Source organism: Falco peregrinus, chromosome 4 (genome assembly GCF_023634155.1).
Source record: "Falco peregrinus isolate bFalPer1 chromosome 4, bFalPer1.pri, whole genome shotgun sequence".
Classification (NCBI taxonomy): Eukaryota; Metazoa; Chordata; class Aves; order Falconiformes; family Falconidae; genus Falco; species Falco peregrinus.
The window spans coordinates 106,602,924-106,623,507 of NC_073724.1; the positions used below are offsets into that span (position 1 = coordinate 106,602,924).

General features: G+C 40.9%; 1 protein-coding gene across 1 annotated transcript; it reads left to right on the forward strand.

The window, feature by feature from the left end:
* Positions 1 to 12,485: 12,485 nt before the first annotated feature.
* On the forward strand, positions 12,486 to 19,149 carry LOC101924760 (stromelysin-1). The gene is made up of 10 exons (XM_005230556.2): positions 12,486 to 12,619; positions 12,763 to 13,007; positions 13,482 to 13,630; positions 13,730 to 13,861; positions 14,721 to 14,882; positions 15,471 to 15,678; positions 16,837 to 16,970; positions 17,507 to 17,666; positions 18,515 to 18,618; positions 18,811 to 19,149. The coding sequence occupies exons 1-10, from the start codon at positions 12,515 to 12,517 to the stop codon at positions 18,909 to 18,911; spliced, it is 1,500 nt and encodes a 499-aa protein (XP_005230613.1). The 5' UTR covers positions 12,486 to 12,514; the 3' UTR covers positions 18,912 to 19,149.
* Positions 19,150 to 20,584: the final 1,435 nt, after the last annotated feature.

Consider the following 20,584-nt stretch of genomic DNA (forward strand, 5'->3'; position numbering starts at 1 on the left):
AAGACATAGCGTGCCTCAGACTCGAGGCAACACGTTCAATTCTGTCATTGAATGTATATCCTCAAGGAAATTCTCGGCACAACTATTGGCCTTAGCTACTGCTTGGGAAGAGTCAGGGCCTGGGCTTCTGTTAAAGCAGACGTGATTTTCAGAATATTCTCCTGTCCTAGCTGTGTTTCCTCACCCCCGTAGACCTGTGACTTCTGGGAATTTGTTCAGTGCCCATCAGAATAGTTCTGCCAGGTGTGGAAGTGGGTACATGACTGTTGCAGCAAAATGCAAATACTTTCCAGTAGTCTTTGTTCAAGAACAGAGCCTCGAGCAGACACTAACAATTGAATCACTCTGCTGAACAAATTGTAAGCACCTGAGTCATGCATCATTTTAATGCTCTTAAGAAAGAATTAGCTTAATGAAAACTGATATGGATTATTGAGTCAAAATAATTTTCCAGCAATACAATCTAGGTTAAATATACCCTTCCCAAAATGCCTGCTGGGAGGAATTATAATATATTGACACATTCTACTTAATTCCACAACTGGAGTATGGCAGCAATATTCACAGAATCATAGAACAGTTTGGATTGGAAGGGATTTTAAAGACCATCTAGTTCCAACTCCCCTGCCATGGGCAGGGACACCTCCCACTAGACCAGGTTGCTCACAGCCCCATCCAGCCTGGCCTTGAGCACTGCCAGGGATGGGGCAGCCACAGCTTCTCCGGCAATCTGTTCCTGTGTTTCACCACCTTTACAGTAAAGAATTTCTTCCTAATATCTCATCTAAATCTAACCTCTTTTAGTTTAAACCTATTACACTTGTTCTGTCACTACAGGCCCTACTAAAAGGTCTGTCCCCGTCTGTTTTATAATCCCCCTTTAGGCACTGGCAGGCTGCTGTAAGGTCTCCCTGCAGCCTTCTCTTCTCCAGGCTGAACTACCCCAACTCTCTCAGCCTGGCTTCATAGGAGAGGGAGATTTTTTCCTAGAAATCTCCTGTTGCACTTTTTGCATAATTCTTTGTTTAACAGCAAATATGAGGGTTTTGCCTTTTCATTATCCTTCTTGTACCAATAACAAATACTGTTATCTTTAATTGACCAGATCAAGTCTCCTATAAGTTGCTTGTGAGCAGAACAGATTCTTGTCCACGTTTGCCGTTCTCTGTGCTAACGGTTCAGTAGTTAACGTGACAGCCAGATGGTTTTGGTGCTATCTTTTTTACTAAAAGGAAAATTACAGAATTATTTATACAGCTGTACCAAAATGTGGGATGTCTTTTGTGGAAGGATTTATCTCACTGTTGTTATAAAAGCCTCTTTATGGTCAATGGACAAACAGAGGAAACTCTTTTAAGAGCTTGTTCAGCCCATCCTAAAGGAATTATTTCAGGAAGTTTGAGTGAATTATGTTCCCCAGATGCCTCTTACACAATCTTGAGAGTAATGAGAACTACATTAATAACAAACTACATCCCTGACTTTACACAAAAAGAACTAGTTGAAGTGAACTCTACCCTTAATATGCTGGAGGCTTAGTACTAATGAAGGGCATGGCTGCAATCATTTTTTCATTTTTTCCCGTCCTCTAAAGCAGTTTGTCAGTGTGTACCAAGACATCTCTTCACATCCTTCCTCTTTCAGGCTCTGCTACTGCAGTGGAGGAATGTGCTGCCTCTGATCCCTTTAACTATAAATCAACTTCTCTCCAAGGTCAACTGTGCATCCAGCAATGTTATTAATATTTTTAAAGAAAGGTTTAGGGAAAATGGAGCAAGCCAAGGTATATAACCAGCTACTGTAGTTGTCCACTTCTCCTTGCTCTCTGTGTGCCTTTGGGCATACAGATTGTGTTTAAGTTTTCCTCATTAGCTGTGACAGATGAAATGACAAGTACTGCTTTGAACATTGGTGCCTCCCTGCTCTGATGGATGCGGTTATTTCATCTTGGAAGTTACAAGGTAATTTTTATCAAAAATGGCTGCTTTCATTTTCTTTTAGTTAAAAACATGTTTCAGACTTTTTGTGTGTGTGATCATTCATCGGCGTTATGATCCTTTGATAGGAAGGTGATGTACTAATAAGGGAACGTACCATAATTCTCCAGAAACATTCTCTAAGTGTGAAGTTCAAACAAATAGTCCAAAGGAAAATGTATCTAACGTCCTTACAAAACAGAGTTCTGGAGATAAGAAAAGTCATGTGAAAGGGCAAGAACTTCAAGAGTTAATGAATAAAGAGGAAGCAATGAAGCTTCTTGCTAAGAAAATAAAAGGTGCCACACTTAATGAGAGGGAGACCTATGTCTCCTCATGTTCCATCTCCAGACTGTGTCCTGTAGACTCTTGTGGAAAATAGTACAAAACCAGGGTACGTGAAATGTGCATCTTCTGTGACTGTCCTCTCCCACCATCTCACAGACTCTGATTAAATGCACAATCACAGAATAGTTTGAGTTGGAAGGGACTTTTAAAGGTCATGTAGTCCAACCCCCTTGCAATGATTAGGGATATCTTCAACTAGACCAGGTGTTCCATCCCCCTGATCATTTTCTTGGCCTCTGGACCCGCTCCAACAGGTCCAGGTCTTTCCTGTGCTGAGGACCCCAGAGCTGGATGCAGTACTCCAGTGGGGTCTCACCAGAGCATAGTAGAGGGGCAGAATCAACCCCCTCAGCCTGCTGGCCATGCTTCTTTTGGTGCAGCCCAGGACATAGTTGGCTTTCTGGGCTCTGAGCACAGATTGTTGGCTCATGTCCAATTTCTCGTCCACCAAGTACCCCAAGGCCTTTTTTGCAGGGCTTTCTCAATCCCTTCGTTCCCCAGCCTGTATTGATGCCAGAGGTTGCCCTGACCCAGGTGCAGGCAGGACAGCCTGTGAGAGAGAAGCACCTGAGCTTGGCATTTTATTCTTTCATCATAATTACCCATCTATGTGCCTGTGTTTACATTCACTGCATTGCTCTGTATATGAGGAAGGTTCATAGGTAAACAGCACGGATGGATGCATGTACCATCTGGGCACCACTGGAAGTTTTACGGCTAGGTGTCTCCATTTCCATGTACTTAGCTGGACATTAGGTACTCTTTTATACGTTTTAAGAAAAAATAAATTAATTTTTTCTGTTAAATGCAGAATGTATTTTACAAGCAATATATACCTGATAGGATTACATGCCTTAATTCTAATGGTGTTAAAGAAAAAAAAAAAAAGTGTAGAACTAGAAATCAAAACTTGCCAAGTTCAGGAGAAAAACTAAGCTTAAATGTTTCCAGTGCTCTTGGCACTCAGCACCCTCTGATGCAAATAAGATCTTTTCCTTTATTTGTCAGCTTTGGGCAAGAAACTTTTTTAAATATATGAAGTAATAGGTGGTGTAGAATTTTGGAAGATATAAAAGATAATCTGGGAAAATTTGGGTGTATTTGACTAGTTTATTTTCTAAAGGAAAGAGAAACTTTCTTGGTGGTGGAAAGAAAAACTAGGAGTTGCTAAGCATATTATGGTTGAGAAATAATGACAAATTCTCTATTGACAGTTTAACAGACTTGTATGATTACTTTTAACACATATTCAGTGACTAATTCACATTACGTGGCATTTCTCAAGTGTATAGCAATTTATTATATTATCGGCCCAACTATGATTTATATTAAAATTGAATCATGTTTGCGCCATTATTGCAATAACAAAACTTATGGGAATTTTTTGATTCTTCCACCTGTGAAATTCCTATTAACACCAAAGGGAATTCAGACCAGATTCTCACTCTACATAAAATGATCAGTCTTTTATGTCAATTAAACTTCTCTTAATTTTACCGCACAGTAACATGTGAATATGTTCTCAAATATTCATCAAAGGAGAAAAGAAGTCCTTTCTTTGCAAGATGCAGGAACAAACAATACACAATACCTGTTCTCAGAAGAAATAAATCAGGAAAATATTTACCGGATGTTTCATTAGAAGTTGGTTTCAGATGCATTAAGATGAGCTGTTCTTTGAACAAATTGGTTTTTTTCCTCACCTGTATTATTTCCAGACTATAAAGGAAGACACACCTGTTCCTTGCAGGATTTTGGCATGTCAAAAGAATAAGGTCTTTCAGATGAAAAATAGAAAGAAATCAAGTTTTTAAGTAATCCTGCTCTCCTTTCACTGCATGTCTGCAAATAACAATAATGCCTGAACAACAAAGAAAATACTCACTTTATTCTTCTTCCATATGGCGTGAATAGAAGAACACCTCTCTCTATGCTGTTGCATTTTTAATTGCTTCACAAATATTACTTGTGTTCTCAGGTAGAATGAGGAGACAATATATGGCACAGATCTTAGAGGAATGAACTAATGACCTGTTTTACACAGCATCCAGGCTCTAACAGAACAAAATTCGGATACTGCAAAGACAAATTCTCAACAGTGAGCTCCTTCGAGAATACCAGTGTCTGAAAGGATGTGCCTGTGTCACCTGAGGCAATTCTAACCCTGTATTTTGCAGTGTATATGCATTGCATTTGCTAAATAGCAGAGATAAAAGAAGCTCTGTTATTAGATAAATGTTCACACTAACAAAATTTCTTTGGGTGCAAAAGAGGAGCAGATGGTTTCAGAATCAAATACTGTGTGAGATTACTGACTGAGAGTTTAATTACAAGTGTATCAAGTAATCATCTCTATAGGAAAAGACAGTTGGCATATGTGGGGCTGAGAAGCTATTACTGACAGACAGGTAAAGCTAACCAAAATTTCCCTGAGGAAATAAAAACTTCTCTAGTTATCTCCTAAAGAAAAAGAAAGACAAATTTTGACCTGTAAACAATAGGGAGATTAGTGACTGAGACGGATGTCATGGTGTGCCCTAACTGTGTGTGTTGGTGCTGGTTTTGGTACTCAGCATAGCCATGTGATTTAGTTTCCAGCTCATCTTTGGAAGGCATTGTCCAAGTCTCCCTTAGTTTATCCTACACAGCTAGCAAGACAGTATATGGTGCACTGGGTAAAGTGTCTTCCACTGCAAATTCATGAATGTTCTGGAGATCATAATGGTTTTATGATGAGGTGTTTACAGTAAGGACAGAGGAGATGGTTTGACAAGCTTTATGTGTCTTGTAAATGCATGATCTAGTGAAAAATCTGTCATGAATTACACAGCTGCCTATTATTTCATTCCTCAAGCTCCCTGACAACCTGCAGCACTTCCTTCTGTTCGTATTCACCTGAACTACTTCCCATAGCGCTGGGAACAGTTTACTGGGTCTTTAGCATGTGAAGCATTATGCTAAGGGAATTTGGAGATAAAAGGCTGTGATCAACTCTTACACAACTATAGTGAAGCAACATCCTGATGAGCCTGCCTTGTGCTTTTTGAATTAGCTGGAGGCCACTAGATAATAATTTCCAGCCAAGTCACGTGAATCCAATTCCTTGAGAACATTGTGATCATGAAAAAATAATTTAAATTAACATCTGAAACCTAATCCCTGTCCTTGCTCGTGACTGTGCATACAAGCTTGGCTCACGTGCCATCCTCAGCAGTGCCAGCTGGAGAAGCTGCTGTTCACCACTCCCTCTCCCTGCTCTAGAGCAGAGCTGACATCTCCCTGTCATCCTTCACTCACAACACTTGAATTTGATTAAAAAATCAAAGATACAAAAGTTTAATAGTCCAATCTGTTTCAGGTGAGGTAACGTGAATTCATTTGAGTATCTCAGTCAGATGTTCTGAGGACAGTAACCTCTGTGTGGGCAGGTAGTGATGAGCTGGAGGAAGCCACTGCTGGGAAGTGGTGCATTAATAAGGTCTTGTCATCATTTTGCTTTGACTTGACTCTGCGCTCTTGAGATCACAGGTGGTTCTCTGTTAACTACAAGAATTATACGCTCAAAGCAATTTTCATATAAATGAAATAGATGATGACTTTAATATTTTCAGTATTTATTAAAAACCATGCTTTTGTTATAGTCAAGAAACATTCTTGGAATTGTGTTCCAAGGCAGTTTAATGTGTCCACTGTGGTGTTTCATTATTTGAACTGCTATTCAAAATAAGCATTTTCTTTGGTATTCAGGTTTAAGAGAGATGTGAAAAGCTGATTGTTTCCTTTTAGCTTAGCATTGCCACAGATGCACAATGACAGCACCTTCATGTAGTGAGCATCTTTAAAGAAGTGGTTTGAAAAACTGACCAGCTTTTTTTTTAACAAGAGTTTAAACTAAACAAATATTTTCCTTCTTTTAGATGTACAGTAAATATTCAATTGTTTTGGCTACTCTGCTTATGTCTGGCAATTTTCCTGTGGCCTGTGGCTTCGTGTCTAAGAAGTACATTTCTAAAACCTTTAATTGCCAATAGTATTACAAAGCTGATAAATTTTACCCTTGACAGCCTGTGGTAACATCTAAAGATTTCCCTCTTCAACACTTTGTTCAAAGACATTCTTCTGCCAAGTGAAACGTTTGCGGATGCAGGGCTGCTTGGAGAAGACAGGGGTTTAAGATGGCTATTGGCACTTCTGAGCAGGTGAGCAGCTCCACAGGAGCTACTACCTCTTTGTGACTTTTGTACCATCTGAAAGAAAAGAAGCCATTTGATTTAGAAGTATGGGCCATTTGAAAAATATCTGGTTTTGTCAGTGGTGGGAGCACCAGAAATTTTGAACCAAATCTTGGTGTCTTTTATTATCTTATGTATTTCCCTGCCACCTCCAGCTCTCTTTGGTAAAGGCCCAAATGCATGAAGTCAGGGTCAGTGCGTGAGGCATGTACAGAGGCGACAAGATGAAGAACTGAGTGGCTGTTACATGCATACCAGTACCTCCTAAATATCTGCAATGTATCTCTTCCACACATAGACGTTTTTACAGGAGGAGCGTTAGAATACTATACACTCTAACAGAAATTCTTCAAAGTAAAGACATGATTGATTACACAAATGATGTTAATCTCCAGCTAAAGATGATAAGTAATGAAGGTAAAATTCGCGTTTGGTACTCATGGTCTACTGGCAGGTATTTAAGGATTATTGTAGACCACTGTACAAAGCGGTGATCATATCCAGATCAGAAAAACATCAAGGAAATATGAAGATGTTAAAGAATTCCAACTATAAACAAGTCTCCTTCAGAAAATGGACCCCTGCCCCACAGAGCTTAAGACTACACCAATCAGTGGTCAAGTTCATTATCCAATATTTAAAACCATTGTTCTAATCTCTGCACCTCAATAAATAAATCTGTTGCATCTATCACACATCATCTGTATCCAGAAGACTTTCTTCTTAAGAACCACACATGAAAGATAGCAGATATTGTATGAGATTCCAATATTAAAATACACAACATGAAGACCAAGATTTCCAGTAGCTGATTGTCTAAATTTTCAAATTATAACCATTATATATAACAGCAGGATGACAAATACTTCCCTAGAGAGCTTCCCTGCTCTCCCTACTCATGTCTGAAGGAAGCAGAGAACTCAGGCTTCTTAAGGAGGCATCCTGAGTGTCACGTTTCTTATAGCATCTTGGATGAATACCTTAGTCAGGGCTTCCATGTCAAATCATCAAAGCTGTAAGCTTTTCCCAGTCCACATCAAAAGTAATTCCAGAAAAGTCTGGAGACGCTTTGAATGGCAAAGCTTCCTGTATCTTCCCAATACTCAGTCCAAAGCATTGCAATCAAGATCATATAACATTACATATAACATATTAACAATATGGCTTATGGAACTAGGTCAATTGTTTAAGCACTTGTTAAGAGATGGAATGACCAACTGCACATAGGAGAGCATTTTCTGTGGACTTTTTTTCTGCCCTACCAAGAAACCACATCAAATCTTCTTGAGGCTAAATGACCATCACCTTAACTACCAACCCAGAGATCTGGAAGCTTATTGATACCCTTTATAATGGAATAAAAATCTTACAGGTTTAAGTCATTGACCATTAAAGTCTGTGCCTGGCAGAAGAGGGGAGGGCAATGTTTTACTGATTATTCCCCTTCAGAAGGAAAGGTGGGATCTTGCCCACATTTCAGTTTCTTCAGTGATTTGGGATTTTGAGACAGTGACATAGTCTGAATCTAGAAGGGGCATAGATGGCAAAGAGGGAACAGTGAATTAAGTGTGTCTCACAAGCACAGTGCTTCCCTCCTCATCTATGTATTCCTCAGGGTCATGTCTAAACCCAGAGTATGGCCCCCATATATTGCCACTTATGAAATAAGGGGTCATAAGTAGGGTGCCAAAATGTCACAATTTTGTATTCCAGTTTAATTCCTGTTAACCTCAAAATTCTTGGGCATTGGATTCTGACCTACGTCTTGTTCATTGATGGATGATATAACACCAATGGACTGCAAACACTTTCTGACCACGTGTTCTTAAGCTACTAAGCCAGACGTTGCTGAGAGGAAATGACATGCAACTTATGAAACTTGTTTATACACTAAATAGAAGTGTGGAAGTGATTTCAGCTTTATTGCTGTTGATAATACTCAAGAAAAGGATACAGACATCAAAAAAATATCCAAATTCCTGTTTAATTAAGATCAGCCAATGAGAATATCTCTACATGCCATCTCTCAGTTTGCAATGGAACCTGGACAAAATGCTCAGTTGAAGTAGAAATGACTAACATAATTATCACCAGCAGCTCTGTATTATAAAACTAGGATGAAGAGATCCCACTGGTGAATGGAAGTATATAGATATACAGGCAAAATTGTGGAATTCAAGTTAAAACCTATTTCAGGCTCAGTTTCAATACTTTCAAAATACTGTCTTGCAGAGATAGATTTAAAGTGTTTCATTTTCAGTAAATATTTTCTGGTTTCCCTAAGTCTTTAAGTAACAGACCTACTTTTTTTTGCATGTGGCAATTTTTTTTGCTTGCCTGCCTCCCCCAACTACTTCTTTGCTATTATCCAGCTGTTATCTGGCAAAGACTGCTCCATATAATGATGTAAAGGGCTTGTGTCTTTTTCTGTTCAGTTATTGTTTCTCAAATCCCAGAACCTGCTTGTATGGATTTATTTCCCAATACCCCTCAAGTGGAAAAAAACCAGCAGCTTCTTCCATGTCTGGGTATGTCCAAGACCTTCATACCCCATTGTGCTGCTTTGGCACAGGCAGGTCAAGGAGGGAGAGTTTAAAAACAATATGACCAAAAAAGGAGATGGGAAAGAAGACATCTACAGATGCTTCTATAAATTTAGGAAGTAAAACCATAGTGTATATATATTTAGTTAAACTTCCTTTGACCTAATTTGCAGTTGTTTATACAGTTAATGACTATTTGTATGACTATATTAAGTATCCTTCTGCTTCTTTCTGTAAGTCAAAACTGCCAAACAGAACTGGCATGACATTTCTGGATGGAATTTCAACCATATAAAAATAAAAAATGGCAAAATTCCTAAAATTTTGACAAATGTGCTAAAAAGCCTAGTACTTGGGCTAGACCCCACAGGATAATATGAATTACGCTGTCAGAGGACAAACAGTTCTGTGGTGGAGGAGTATTAGCCTGGATGTTGGCAGGCATTCAATGAAATGCTGTTCTACTGCAGGGGTCTTCCTGGGAAAGCACCCACTCTTGTCCCTGCGTGCAGTGATTAAGTGCACTCACCAGTGATACGGGATGTATGAGTCTGAGTGCTGATGAGCTGAGGGAAGAAATGAGCAGTATTCCTGAATCCATCCTGGCTGCTTTACTGCTGTACAAACTGGCAAAAGTCACAACTGCAGTTTGTGTGGTCTCCCACCCAGCCCAGCTGGAGGGCAACAGGACTTCAGGGCACAGAGGGGAGCAGCCTCCCAGGGCAGGTGGGAAGATCAGCATAGCATGGGGGCCAAGGCATGAAGCAGGCACCCGACCTACTCAGCCTTGTCAAGAACTATGTGTTTCTGGGCACCCCTGAAGCAGAACTCATGAACCAGTAGACCTATAGATAAGGCAAAAGTGCCATGTGAGGCCACCTTTTCAGTTCAGCTGCCCCCATTTAAAGCAGAGCTGTGTCTTTGCCAATAAATCTTCACCGCGTCCACTGACAATGTAATTTTCAAGCACTTTAAACCTCTGATTAAAGCCACAACACAGTTCCTGGTTGGATCCTGTAATGTGTAAACCCAGGACTGAGTACCCGTATAAGTTTAAACCCTAAAAACTGCTGCTGTCTTTGGGGTCAGCACAAGAAGGCAAGTCCTCTCACGGATCCACATGCAAGGAAAAAGCACACTCATTCACAGCTCTTGGAGATGTGCAGGCTGCCTCAGCTGTGAATTTCCCCCACTCGTCCTGCCAAACATATTCCAAACGCAAGACCCAGCACTCACCAGCCACTCTGTAAATGTCAGCTCCAGCACGCAGGCAGAAGACCCTGGAAGGGGAAGCCAACAGCTATGAAGGAGCTCTAACATGCCTTTCGGCAGCCTTGCAAAAGTCAGTGAGAAATGATAGCTTGCTGAAATGTTCGCCAGCTGGTTGTGCTGCCTCTTGCTGCTCTGACTGCTTTGCCCAGATCCCCTGGACACAGCAAGCAGGGTGTTTACAAAACATTTAGCTGAAAGCAGGGGATAAGTGCCACATGCTAACTGTTGCTGCTAGATGCAGAGATACAAACACAGTGTTTAAAATGGCCCTGCTTTTTCTCTGAATTTCTTTGCGGAAATGCAGGCACCACCATACAAAAATGCAGACACCATACCATACAAATGAAGTCAGGGGTGCTGTTCCATGACCAGCAGAGATAATCTTTTATGTTGCTGCTGCCAAAAGGAGAGGTCCTAGCATCCCAGCCTCATGTCTGGCTGCATCCCTGCATCCCCGTGGTATCACACCCCTCCTTGATGCTGGCTCTGGTACTCTTCTCACGCCTTAGGGAGCCGGCGTAGCTGTTAACCTGAGCAGAAAACTACTGCTGGTGGGGCTAGGGTTGTTTTTCTGGGCTGCTTTCCCATACTTCAGCCCTCTGAGTCAGTTCACTGAGGGCACACTCAATATCAGAAGGGCACACAGAAACAGCAGGAGTGCTGGCCAGGATGGGAGGAGCAGAAGCACCCCACTACAGCATCAATGAGGTATTGGCAAAGCCACCCTCATCTCACTGCAGCCTTAGACATAAATATCTGTGCCACTTAACTCAGCAGTTCAAGGACCTGGGCTCTGACCTGGGTCATGCATGCAGTGTGACCCTTCTCCAGTCGGGCGGTTCAGCCCCAGTTTTCTTTGGAAGTAGGCCATGCCCTTTCCCCAGGCCACCTCACAGACTGCAGAGCTCAGCTGCTGTGGTGCTAGGGTTGGTTTTTTTGAAGTTTCTAATGTTTGCGTTCACTAGAAAAGTGGTTTCTTCTTTTTTCTCACGTTCAAAAAGAAGATTATTTTTAGCTCACATTTTCCCCTTTGAACTTGCATTTGGGCACTAAGTCAACACAGGAGAATTCTGGTTCAGAAGACGGATGTCTCAGAAATGACATGCAAGAAAGAGGGAAGCGAGTAACAGTGGTTCTGCAACTTCTGAATAAAGTGCAGTACACCACGTTCAGAAAAGGACACTAGGAACCAAAAGCAGGACTCCTGACACACGGGGGAACTTGGAACGTACAACTCAAATCCTCGTCATCTTTCATCTGATTTGGGAGACATGTAGGAAAAGGTTCTCTGAAGACCCCCACACCCACAAGTTTCCTGTATTTCTCTAGGGCAATTTCTGCCATTTCTTCTTCAGTTGTGAGAATGCCCTTGGCCGATAGAATGCCCGTGGCCGATAGACTATGCAGACCGGGATATGTGACCTGGGGTGCTCTCCTGAGACCTTTACATTGTGGTGTGGGAGTTGCCTGGGGCAAGTACGGGAGAACAAGGGCATGCAGCCATAAATCTGTGATTACACAGGCCAGGTAGCAGCACAGGTGATGGTCCTGTAACTGTTCTGGGATGTCAGGTTCAAGAGAAGAGACGAATGAGTCATTTGTATAATCAGCTATGTCACTAAAATTGTCAGGGACAAGATGGGCTAAAGGAAGGGGTTCATGCCTGGTGTGCTGAGGTCCTACACGAGTGCCACACTGAGAAAACTGAGGGGCAGTTTCTGGAGGTCTTTTATCATGTGCTACAAAATGTTACAGACTGTTGTCCCTCACAAAAGGTGAGGTCTTTTCAGCACCTTGGAGAAATGAGGTGATTTTTACCCAGGTGACCGATTATACATTTAGATACTTGTAAGTTTAAAATACTGGTCCAATTTAGGAATGAAGAAAAAAAAATAAAATACGGTCCAATAATATGATTGCGAAATCAGGGGGTTTCAGGCAAGGTGAACTGTCATGTGTTAGCTTGCTTCTAAGAACAAATTTGTTTTCTGTGGGAAATCAGAGGATGTTATAAACTGAGTCATGCAGTTATTGACTTTAACAAGCTCACAACTGGTATAAATAGAGAAACAGGAGTGAGCCTGGGACAGAAGAAGAGATTGAAAGGTCTTCTAGCAAGGGCTGATAAGACAGGGAGGCAAAGATGGAGACAAAAATCCTTTCTTTTCTTGGGTTACTATACGTTGCATGTTCTTGTGCTTTCCCAGTGGTTCCAGAAAAGGAAAAAGAAGATATGCAATTTGCTAAGGTAAGGACTACAGACAGAACCTAAGAAATCATTTACTGAGAAAATTAACATAGTGATAGTGATGTAGAATATTTTATTAACAACTCTCTGTCTTTGAAAATAAACTTCTATGTTCTAAACTGTTGCTTTTTCTTCCCCATCAGAAATATCTGGAAAATTTTTATGATTTTCAAGACGAGAAACGTTCTCTTTTTAAAGCAGAGAACCTCGATCGCATGACTGACAAAATCCGAGAAATGCAGTCATTCTTTGGGCTAGAGGTGACTGGGGAGCTCAATCGTAAGACACTGGACATGATGAAGCAGCCTAGATGTGGAATACCAGACGTCCGTTCATACAGCACCTTCCCACAGAGCCCTAGGTGGAAGAAAGAAGATGTGACATATCGGTAACATACCTTAAACCATGTGTCTCTGTACACCACTGGGAATCTTTGTGAATGCTGGGCAGAAGTAATGCCAACAGGTTCCTTACTATTTATTCCTGTATTTCTCTATATAAAAGCTTCATTGAGGATAAAAGGGACATGAATGTGGGGTCTATTCATATCCTTTACTTTAGGCTTCCAAACAGCGATAAAAATACCAAAACAGGAGTTTACATTACTCAGTAAAGCAGCCTACTAAATAATATACTCAGTGGATAGAAGGTATACAACTGAGAATATATATGTTAGGGTTTCTGAAAGGCTTGAAAGAAAACTGTGAGTACTTCTTCTGTAATTTAAGCAAATAATTTGAAAATAAACAGCTTGAGACACATTAATAAGAACAACCACTGATTAAAATATTTGACCTTGATACTATGTGCCCCAGCCACATGTGGTCTGGTTGCTTTTAATTCCCTTCTCCTTATTTCACAGGATTTTGAACTATACTCCAGATATGCTAGAAGATGATGTAGACGAAGCAATTACAAAAGCCTTCCAGCTGTGGAGCAGTGTCACCCCTTTGAGATTCACCAGGCTCTACAGTGGTGAAGCAGATATAATGATCTCCTTTGCAGCTGGATGTAAGAGGACTTCCTTGCCCAGGAATGATAAGCATTTATCACTTTCTTACAGATATGATGAAAAGCATAACTTTCCCACCCCACCCCTTTTTTTTTTAGTTCATGGTGACTTCTATTCCTTTGATGGTCCAGGAGGAACTCTGGCTCATGCCTATCCTCCCAGCCGTGGGATAGGAGGGGATGCCCACTTTGATGAAGATGAAAACTGGACTAAATTTACTACCAATAACGGTAGGTAACCTCAAATATTGCATTGTCTGTTTTTTATTAGACATTGTTTTCTTGAAGACACTGTAAAGTCACAGATTCCATGGCAGTAGTTCCAGTATTTACTGAGATTTAAAATGTCAGTGTAATTTAGTAAAATGATTCTGCACATATTGACCTGAGCTGCAGTCATGGCAGAACCCCTGAAGTTAATGCACAGACTACAGTTACAGCTCCAGTGAAGGAAATGAGATTAGCATGAAACAGCAATATTGGGTAATAGTGACATTGTAAGGCAGGGAATTTTCACCCTCAGGTAATGATCTCAAAAGTTGTAATACTGTAATATTGTAACCATAATATTATTTTTTATTTAAAGTGATACAAATCTTTAACCTCTACAAAGGAAAAAGAAATCTTGAATTTGTTGGTAAAAATAATTAAATATAACAGTGAAGTGTTCTGGTTTCCAGCAATGTCCAGGAACATTCTTACATGTTACTGATCTCTGTGACGTAGTCACCAGATGAATTCCATGCCATTTATCATTCCCTAAATCTGGCCAGATGACTAAAATGTTCTCACCCAGTTTTCAGTTGCTATTAACATTAAAGAAACTGATTCTTTGTTGGCAGGAAAATTTCTGCAACATGAGCAAAAAGTGTCCTCAGATTGGTTTCCCTGAGAGAAATAAATGTTTATAATTCAAAACTCATTTCTCCTCCAGGATGTCAGAGAGCCTTTTACTTAAGACATAGTTAGATTTTGCTGGTTTATTAAGACCATAAACGATATATCATGCATGAAAGGATGACACCTGTATGCCACTGTTACACAAGAAAATTTATTTAGTGATTGTTCTTTGTGCTGGATATTTTTTTAGGATACAACTTATTTCTTGTTGCTGCTCATGAGTTGGGCCACTCACTAGGTCTTGGTCATTCCAACGTCTTCGGTGCTTTGATGTATCCTATATATATGGCCGTGGATACAAGGAACTACAGACTTCCTCAGGATGATATTGATGGAATTCAGGCCCTCTATGGTAAGCAGGAAGCATAATTTTTTTGGTGGATGACGGATAAGTATTTATAATGAATTTTACCAAACAGCTAAAATGGACTGAACTTTCTACTGCAAGAAGGATACTGAGGTTTAATTTTCTAATATTATTCTTGGGCAATTCTCTTGGTTTCTTTGTGGCTAAGAGCCTACATCTGCAAAATGGAATCTGTGGGCTGTATCCATGCCAGTTACTCAAAAGGACCAGGAGCTTTATTACCAGGGGAGCAGCCCATGTCTGTGGTATTAAACTCTCTTATCTTCCACAAAAGGTAGTCACATGCACAACTGCCTTTTGGAAATAGTGTTTGCCCTGCATTCACTCTTGAGCACATACAGTTTGACACACCAACAGCTTGTCAAGGCAAAACAATGCCAGAGACCATTTTAATAGCCACCAGCCCAGACAGCCAAGTCAAATTGCCCAGGGACTTTTCCTGGCATTAATTTACTAGTTGAGTTTTAACCTTAAGAAACTTATGCATTTGGCTCCATATGGTACATCCTGAAGCTCCGCAACATGAAACGCTCTAATTCAACTTCCAATTCTACACTTATCTGTTTCCCAAAGGACCCCCCAGGGAATCTCCCGTACTTCCAACAAAAGCTTTTCCCCCACAAGAACCAACTGAAACGACACCTGCAGAAGCACCAACTGAACTGTTACCCAGGGAAGAACCAACAGAAATGACACCCATGAGACCAGAGGACTGTGACCCTCATTTGACTTTTGATGCTGTCACCACTCTCCGGGGAGAAATACTGTTCTTCAAAGGCAGGTAAGTGCTTTCATTTCTAGCAACAGCTTTTTGTGAGACTCACAAAGGCAAAGCATAAAGTTCAGTTCAAGGAATTTATCTTCCCTCGGTTACAAAGGTAGGTATTTCTTTCTGAAAGTATTCAGGCAACTTTGCAAAATTTTACCAGCCCAGCTGGGCTGGATGAGTAACAAGGTTTACTGACAGGTGAGTAAAATGTTTTAAGCCATCACATATCATCACCCATATCTGTTAAAACTGTGCAAGGCTGAATAATCCCAGTGCCACTGCTCAGCCTGCAGCTGCCTTGCATGCAGGACAGTCCTTGTCACACCAGCCTATGTGGGGGTCAGGGAGCTGTAGAAAACATCCCGGGTGACTTTTGGTGACACAATGACCTAGGGGTCTGCACTGGACCACTGCCCAGTACTGTCTGTAGGGAGCCACTGCTGTTACAGGTGTCTGCTTTTGGGGCATGCTCTGGCACTGGGCACTGTAGTGCGTTGGTGTATGGGCACATCCACCCTGGTGAGGGAGAACAGCATGTTCAGCCCATGTTTTCACCCACTTCTTGGGCTGGTAATTGTGTTTTGGTTGAACAGCTTCCTTCGGTGATGTGGGTCTGATTTCTCTTCTGAAACACAGGATGAAGAATTGTAGCTTAAAAACAATAATTTTCAGGGAAGAGGAGGAAGGAGCAGTTTCTCCTTAAATTGGATTTTAACATGCTTCTTAAGATGTTTAATGAGCATTTGTAACCAAACTGAAATTCAGAACACAGCTGTGTCTACCTGCATGGCACATGGTGAAGAGAAAAGTTCAGTTGTCAGCACTACCACAGATATCACATGTTGTCTTGGGTAAACTATCCGTCTAAAGGTCTAAAGGGCCACCAGCTCTAGGTGCCACTGCTTGAATGAAGGTTTGGTCAAGATGACCTTCAGAGGTCCCTTCCAGCCTCAACTGTTCTGTGACCTTAGAGCACCCCATAGTAAAGGGCGAATATCTGTGAGAGAGCAGGGCAAAATGAAGGACTGCATCCCAAGAGGGGTGATATCCCTGCCTCATAGGGAGGACTGGCTCCAGCACCCCAACAGTAGGATTTAAAGTACATTTCTATGCTACTAATCTCCTAGTGAAACACAGACAATGAAACAGTGCTGTTTTCCTTCCTATCAGCTATGTCTGGCGCAAAAGTCCATTTTTCTCAGTCATTGAGCACGACACCATCTCCTCGTTCTGGCCATCACTGGCAGCTGGTTTTGATGCTGCTTATGAGGTTGACAAGAAGGATCGAGTTCTATTTTTTAAAGGTATTCCTCTTATATTTACATCAGTCCTTTTTATGAATGAATAAAGTTAAAATACTCCTGCTAATGTTATGTAATAAAAATGGACATAATATTATACTAATACTAAAAGAAGATATTCTTAATATTTAAATCCATTTTAATTTTGAAAATGCTGTTACTGTCATTAACTAATGCTGCTTCACAACAGCCCTCTACAATATGATACTACTACTCTTTTTTCAGTGAGAGAAAGATCATAGCTGAGACAAAATTGATTGCCTATATTAAGTTATTTAAATACATTTTTTAAAGTGATGGCCACATTTGGAAAACATGTTGAGTTTTAACTATTGAGTATATAATACTCTTAATGACTATAAAAAGTGGAAAATCTAACAGCTCTGAAATATTCACACTTATGTGTGCCCTAGATGGTCATGATCTCAGCTGGACAGCTGTGCTGTTGGTGGCATTTACTACACAGAAAGCTCTGGGGCTTTGAGGAAAAGGAGCTCAGCCTCCTCCAGAATCCCTACTAACTTCTGGTTTTCCTGCAGACGACCAGTACTGGGCTGTCAGTGGCTACAGTATAGATTCAGGCTTCCCCAAGCCTATTCAGAACCTGGGCTTCCCAACCAGCGTCAGGAAAATCGATGCAGCTGTTTATGATCAAAATACCAAGAAAACCTATTTCTTTGTAGGCAGCAAGTACTGGAGGTAAGGCTCATTGCTCTTTTGTACAGCAGAAATTCAAATTAGCTTTTAAAATGTCAAGTTATATTAGTATTTGTACAGTAAGTTCCATGGCCTCTTGTTATCAGCCTTCTCAGCCAGTATAAAGCTGAAAGTCAGAGGCAATTACTCATGTCTTTTCATAAAGCAAAGTCTGTAACACCTGAGATGGAGACAACATCCATTTACCCTTACCAGTCTGCAATTAACAGGAAAATGAGCTTTGTTTATTCATTAAGAAGCAGTAGTGAACTAAGTGAACTTAGTATAAAAGGATAACATGAGTAGACCTTGTCATCATGTCATGTATTCATTCAGTAGCTATTAAGGGACAGAAGTGCTCTCTGAAACTCATAAATGAAAAATCTATCAAGAAAGTTATGGAAGGAGATTAGAATATTTACTTTTTAAGAAACAATTCAGCTAAACAGTAATGTCATCCTAATAATTAATCCATCATATCATCTTGAAACCAAAAGTTTACATTCCACTCATGTGGTGACTTCATAGATTGGATGTTGTAAAATTAAAATATTCAGTTAGAATAATTATTTAAGTTTATTACCCAGTATAAGCCCTATCCAGCCTCATTAGCAGTCTCAGGAAATGGAAGTGATATATGTAATCTAATGTTCTGAAAATAGGCCATTAAAAAGATTACTTCAGATGTAAATATTCACACAGCCGGGATTTGTACAGTTCTGTGATATCACAGATGCTCACAGTTACTGGATTTTCAGCTGACAGTAGGCTTATTTAGTAAAAATTCCACCTGGTTTCAACATTGAACATCACATGCTTGTTTCTTGTTTTCATGCATTTTCTTCATTTAGTTTCAATGAAAATACCCAATCAATGGAAAGTGGATACCCAAGAAAAATAGCAGCTGACTTCCAAGGAATTGGCCACACAGTTGATGCTGCCCTTCAGAAAAATGGTAAACAAATTAAAATGTAACTAAAATCAAAGCAAAAGACCACCAATCAAAGCAAAAAAAGTGTATGTTTCAAATAGATATATAAATATATGATTTTTAAAAAAAAATCACCCAAGAAAATAACATGTGTATATCAATAGGTACACAGAAAGGAAAGATTAATTTGCCAATATTTTTTCCTTCCAATTCTAGGATATTTCTACTTTTTCCATGGATCAAACCAGTATGAGATTGACCTCAAGAACAAGAAACTCGTCCGTATAATAAAAAGCAACAGCTGGTTTAATTGCTAGAAATATTAAGTGATGGTGCAGGGCTGTATTTATACCAGAAATGTTTTTTTCATGTTCCTTGGGTATAAACAGTACCTTTCAGCTGTTACCGTACATCTGAGTTGGAAATGGCTTTTGAGAATTCTAATTTAAAACATTAAAAAATATAAAATTAATGTACAGTTTTAATTTATTTTGTTTTCCAACTATTTATTAATCAATTTGGTTTTAAGTAATAAAGTATTTTGCTCAACTATAGCAGCCTTCTTGCGTTCTGATTCAGTCCACTGGAGGCAAGGCATCTGATATAGCCACACACAAGCCTGAGCAGCGCCAGGACCCCGCCACCATTTTCAGCAGGGCTCAGTGTCTGTAGGGGGAAGTTAAAGAGAAGCAGAAGTAGGTGGGCAGCTTTGACAGGCAATAAGAAATGACCTGGGTGACAGAGGAGGGAGAAGAAGACACTCAGGAACAGTGCAGGGGAGGCAGAAGAGGGAGTAGATCCTACGCGATGGTGTAGGAAGAGTTGTGGAGAGACTGGTGGCTGTGGCCTCACCTGCCATGATGCCATGGCATGGCAGCAGAGGGGGCAGGGCAGGGATGGGGATGGGTGCCTGCTGGTAGGTGGGGAACATGGCAATGGGCTGAGAGGACCCATGCTCCATTGCTGCTGTGGGTGGGTTTGGCGGGCAGTCATTGGTACAACAGGACATGAGCAACCAGGAAAAGGTTAGGTGCCCAGTTTGGCGATGGAGCCAGCACACAGACAGGGCAGAAAGTGTTGAAGATATGGTCACAGGGAGTCAGGGGATTACCCCTGTTGATCTGTGACCTTGAGCTGTGGGAATGAAGTCAGGGCTCACAGTCCAGCTTACAATATCTGACAATAAATTGCCTACAAGAACCACTTCCCAGAGCAAAAAAGCCAAAGTGATAAGAAAAAAACACCAGGATTTTCATGTAACTACCAGAGATAAATCCTCCAGAGGACAAGTGGTGACACAGACAAAAGCACATGCGCTTCCTCCATCCACCTTGTTTAGGTCCCCCTCACAGGGCAATAGCTCAGTGACTTAAACACCTCTTGAGCCATAAGAAAGCTTGGCTGAGGTCTGTCCTCTCCTTGAAAGGATTTGATCCCAACTCTCACAGCACTGCTCTGATGATGTGATTGTACAAGGAATTCAATTCCTCCTCACTGTTCCTCTTTCTCCAGCAGAATTGGTAAAGGCAGCAAGATGGGATGGGAATGGCTGATGAGGACAGTCTTCCAGTTATCACAGCTGAAACCCCGTTAGGCAGAGGTGAGATATGCTCCTGGTCTTCTGCGCAGGGCAGATCCCTCAGACATTTGGTCAAAACACATACTAACCTCTGTTGCACCATTCATCAGGGCTGGAGGAAGCCATGTGTCTCCCAGAGTACCCACAGACCCACTGTCCCACTGTGCCAGCAGACAAGACCAAGGACGGTTAATTGAGATGCTGCCATGTCTGACCTCAGGAAAGCTCTTCTCTGCCATGTTCTGATCCTCATGCATGCTTTGTGCCACGCTAGATACGCACTGAGCACTGCTAAAGCAAAGTCTAAAACCAGCCTAGGTGAGAAACTAAGCAGTAAATTGCAGCAGGGCTTGCAAGTCAAGTAGGAACTGAACAGCTCAGCATTGCCACAAAGGCAGCTGTGCACTACGG

Excerpts from the sequence above, each read along its gene's own strand:
- LOC101924760 (XM_005230556.2), top strand. The coding sequence starts at position 12,515 with ATGGAGACAAAAATCCTTTCTTTTCTTGGGTTACTATACGTTGCATGT. Across the intron at positions 13,631-13,729 it reads GATCTCCTTTGCAGCTGGAT|TTCATGGTGACTTCTATTCC; the intron begins GTAAGAGGACTT and ends TTTTTTTTTTAG. Across the intron at positions 18,619-18,810 it reads TGCTGCCCTTCAGAAAAATG|GATATTTCTACTTTTTCCAT; the intron begins GTAAACAAATTA and ends TTCCAATTCTAG.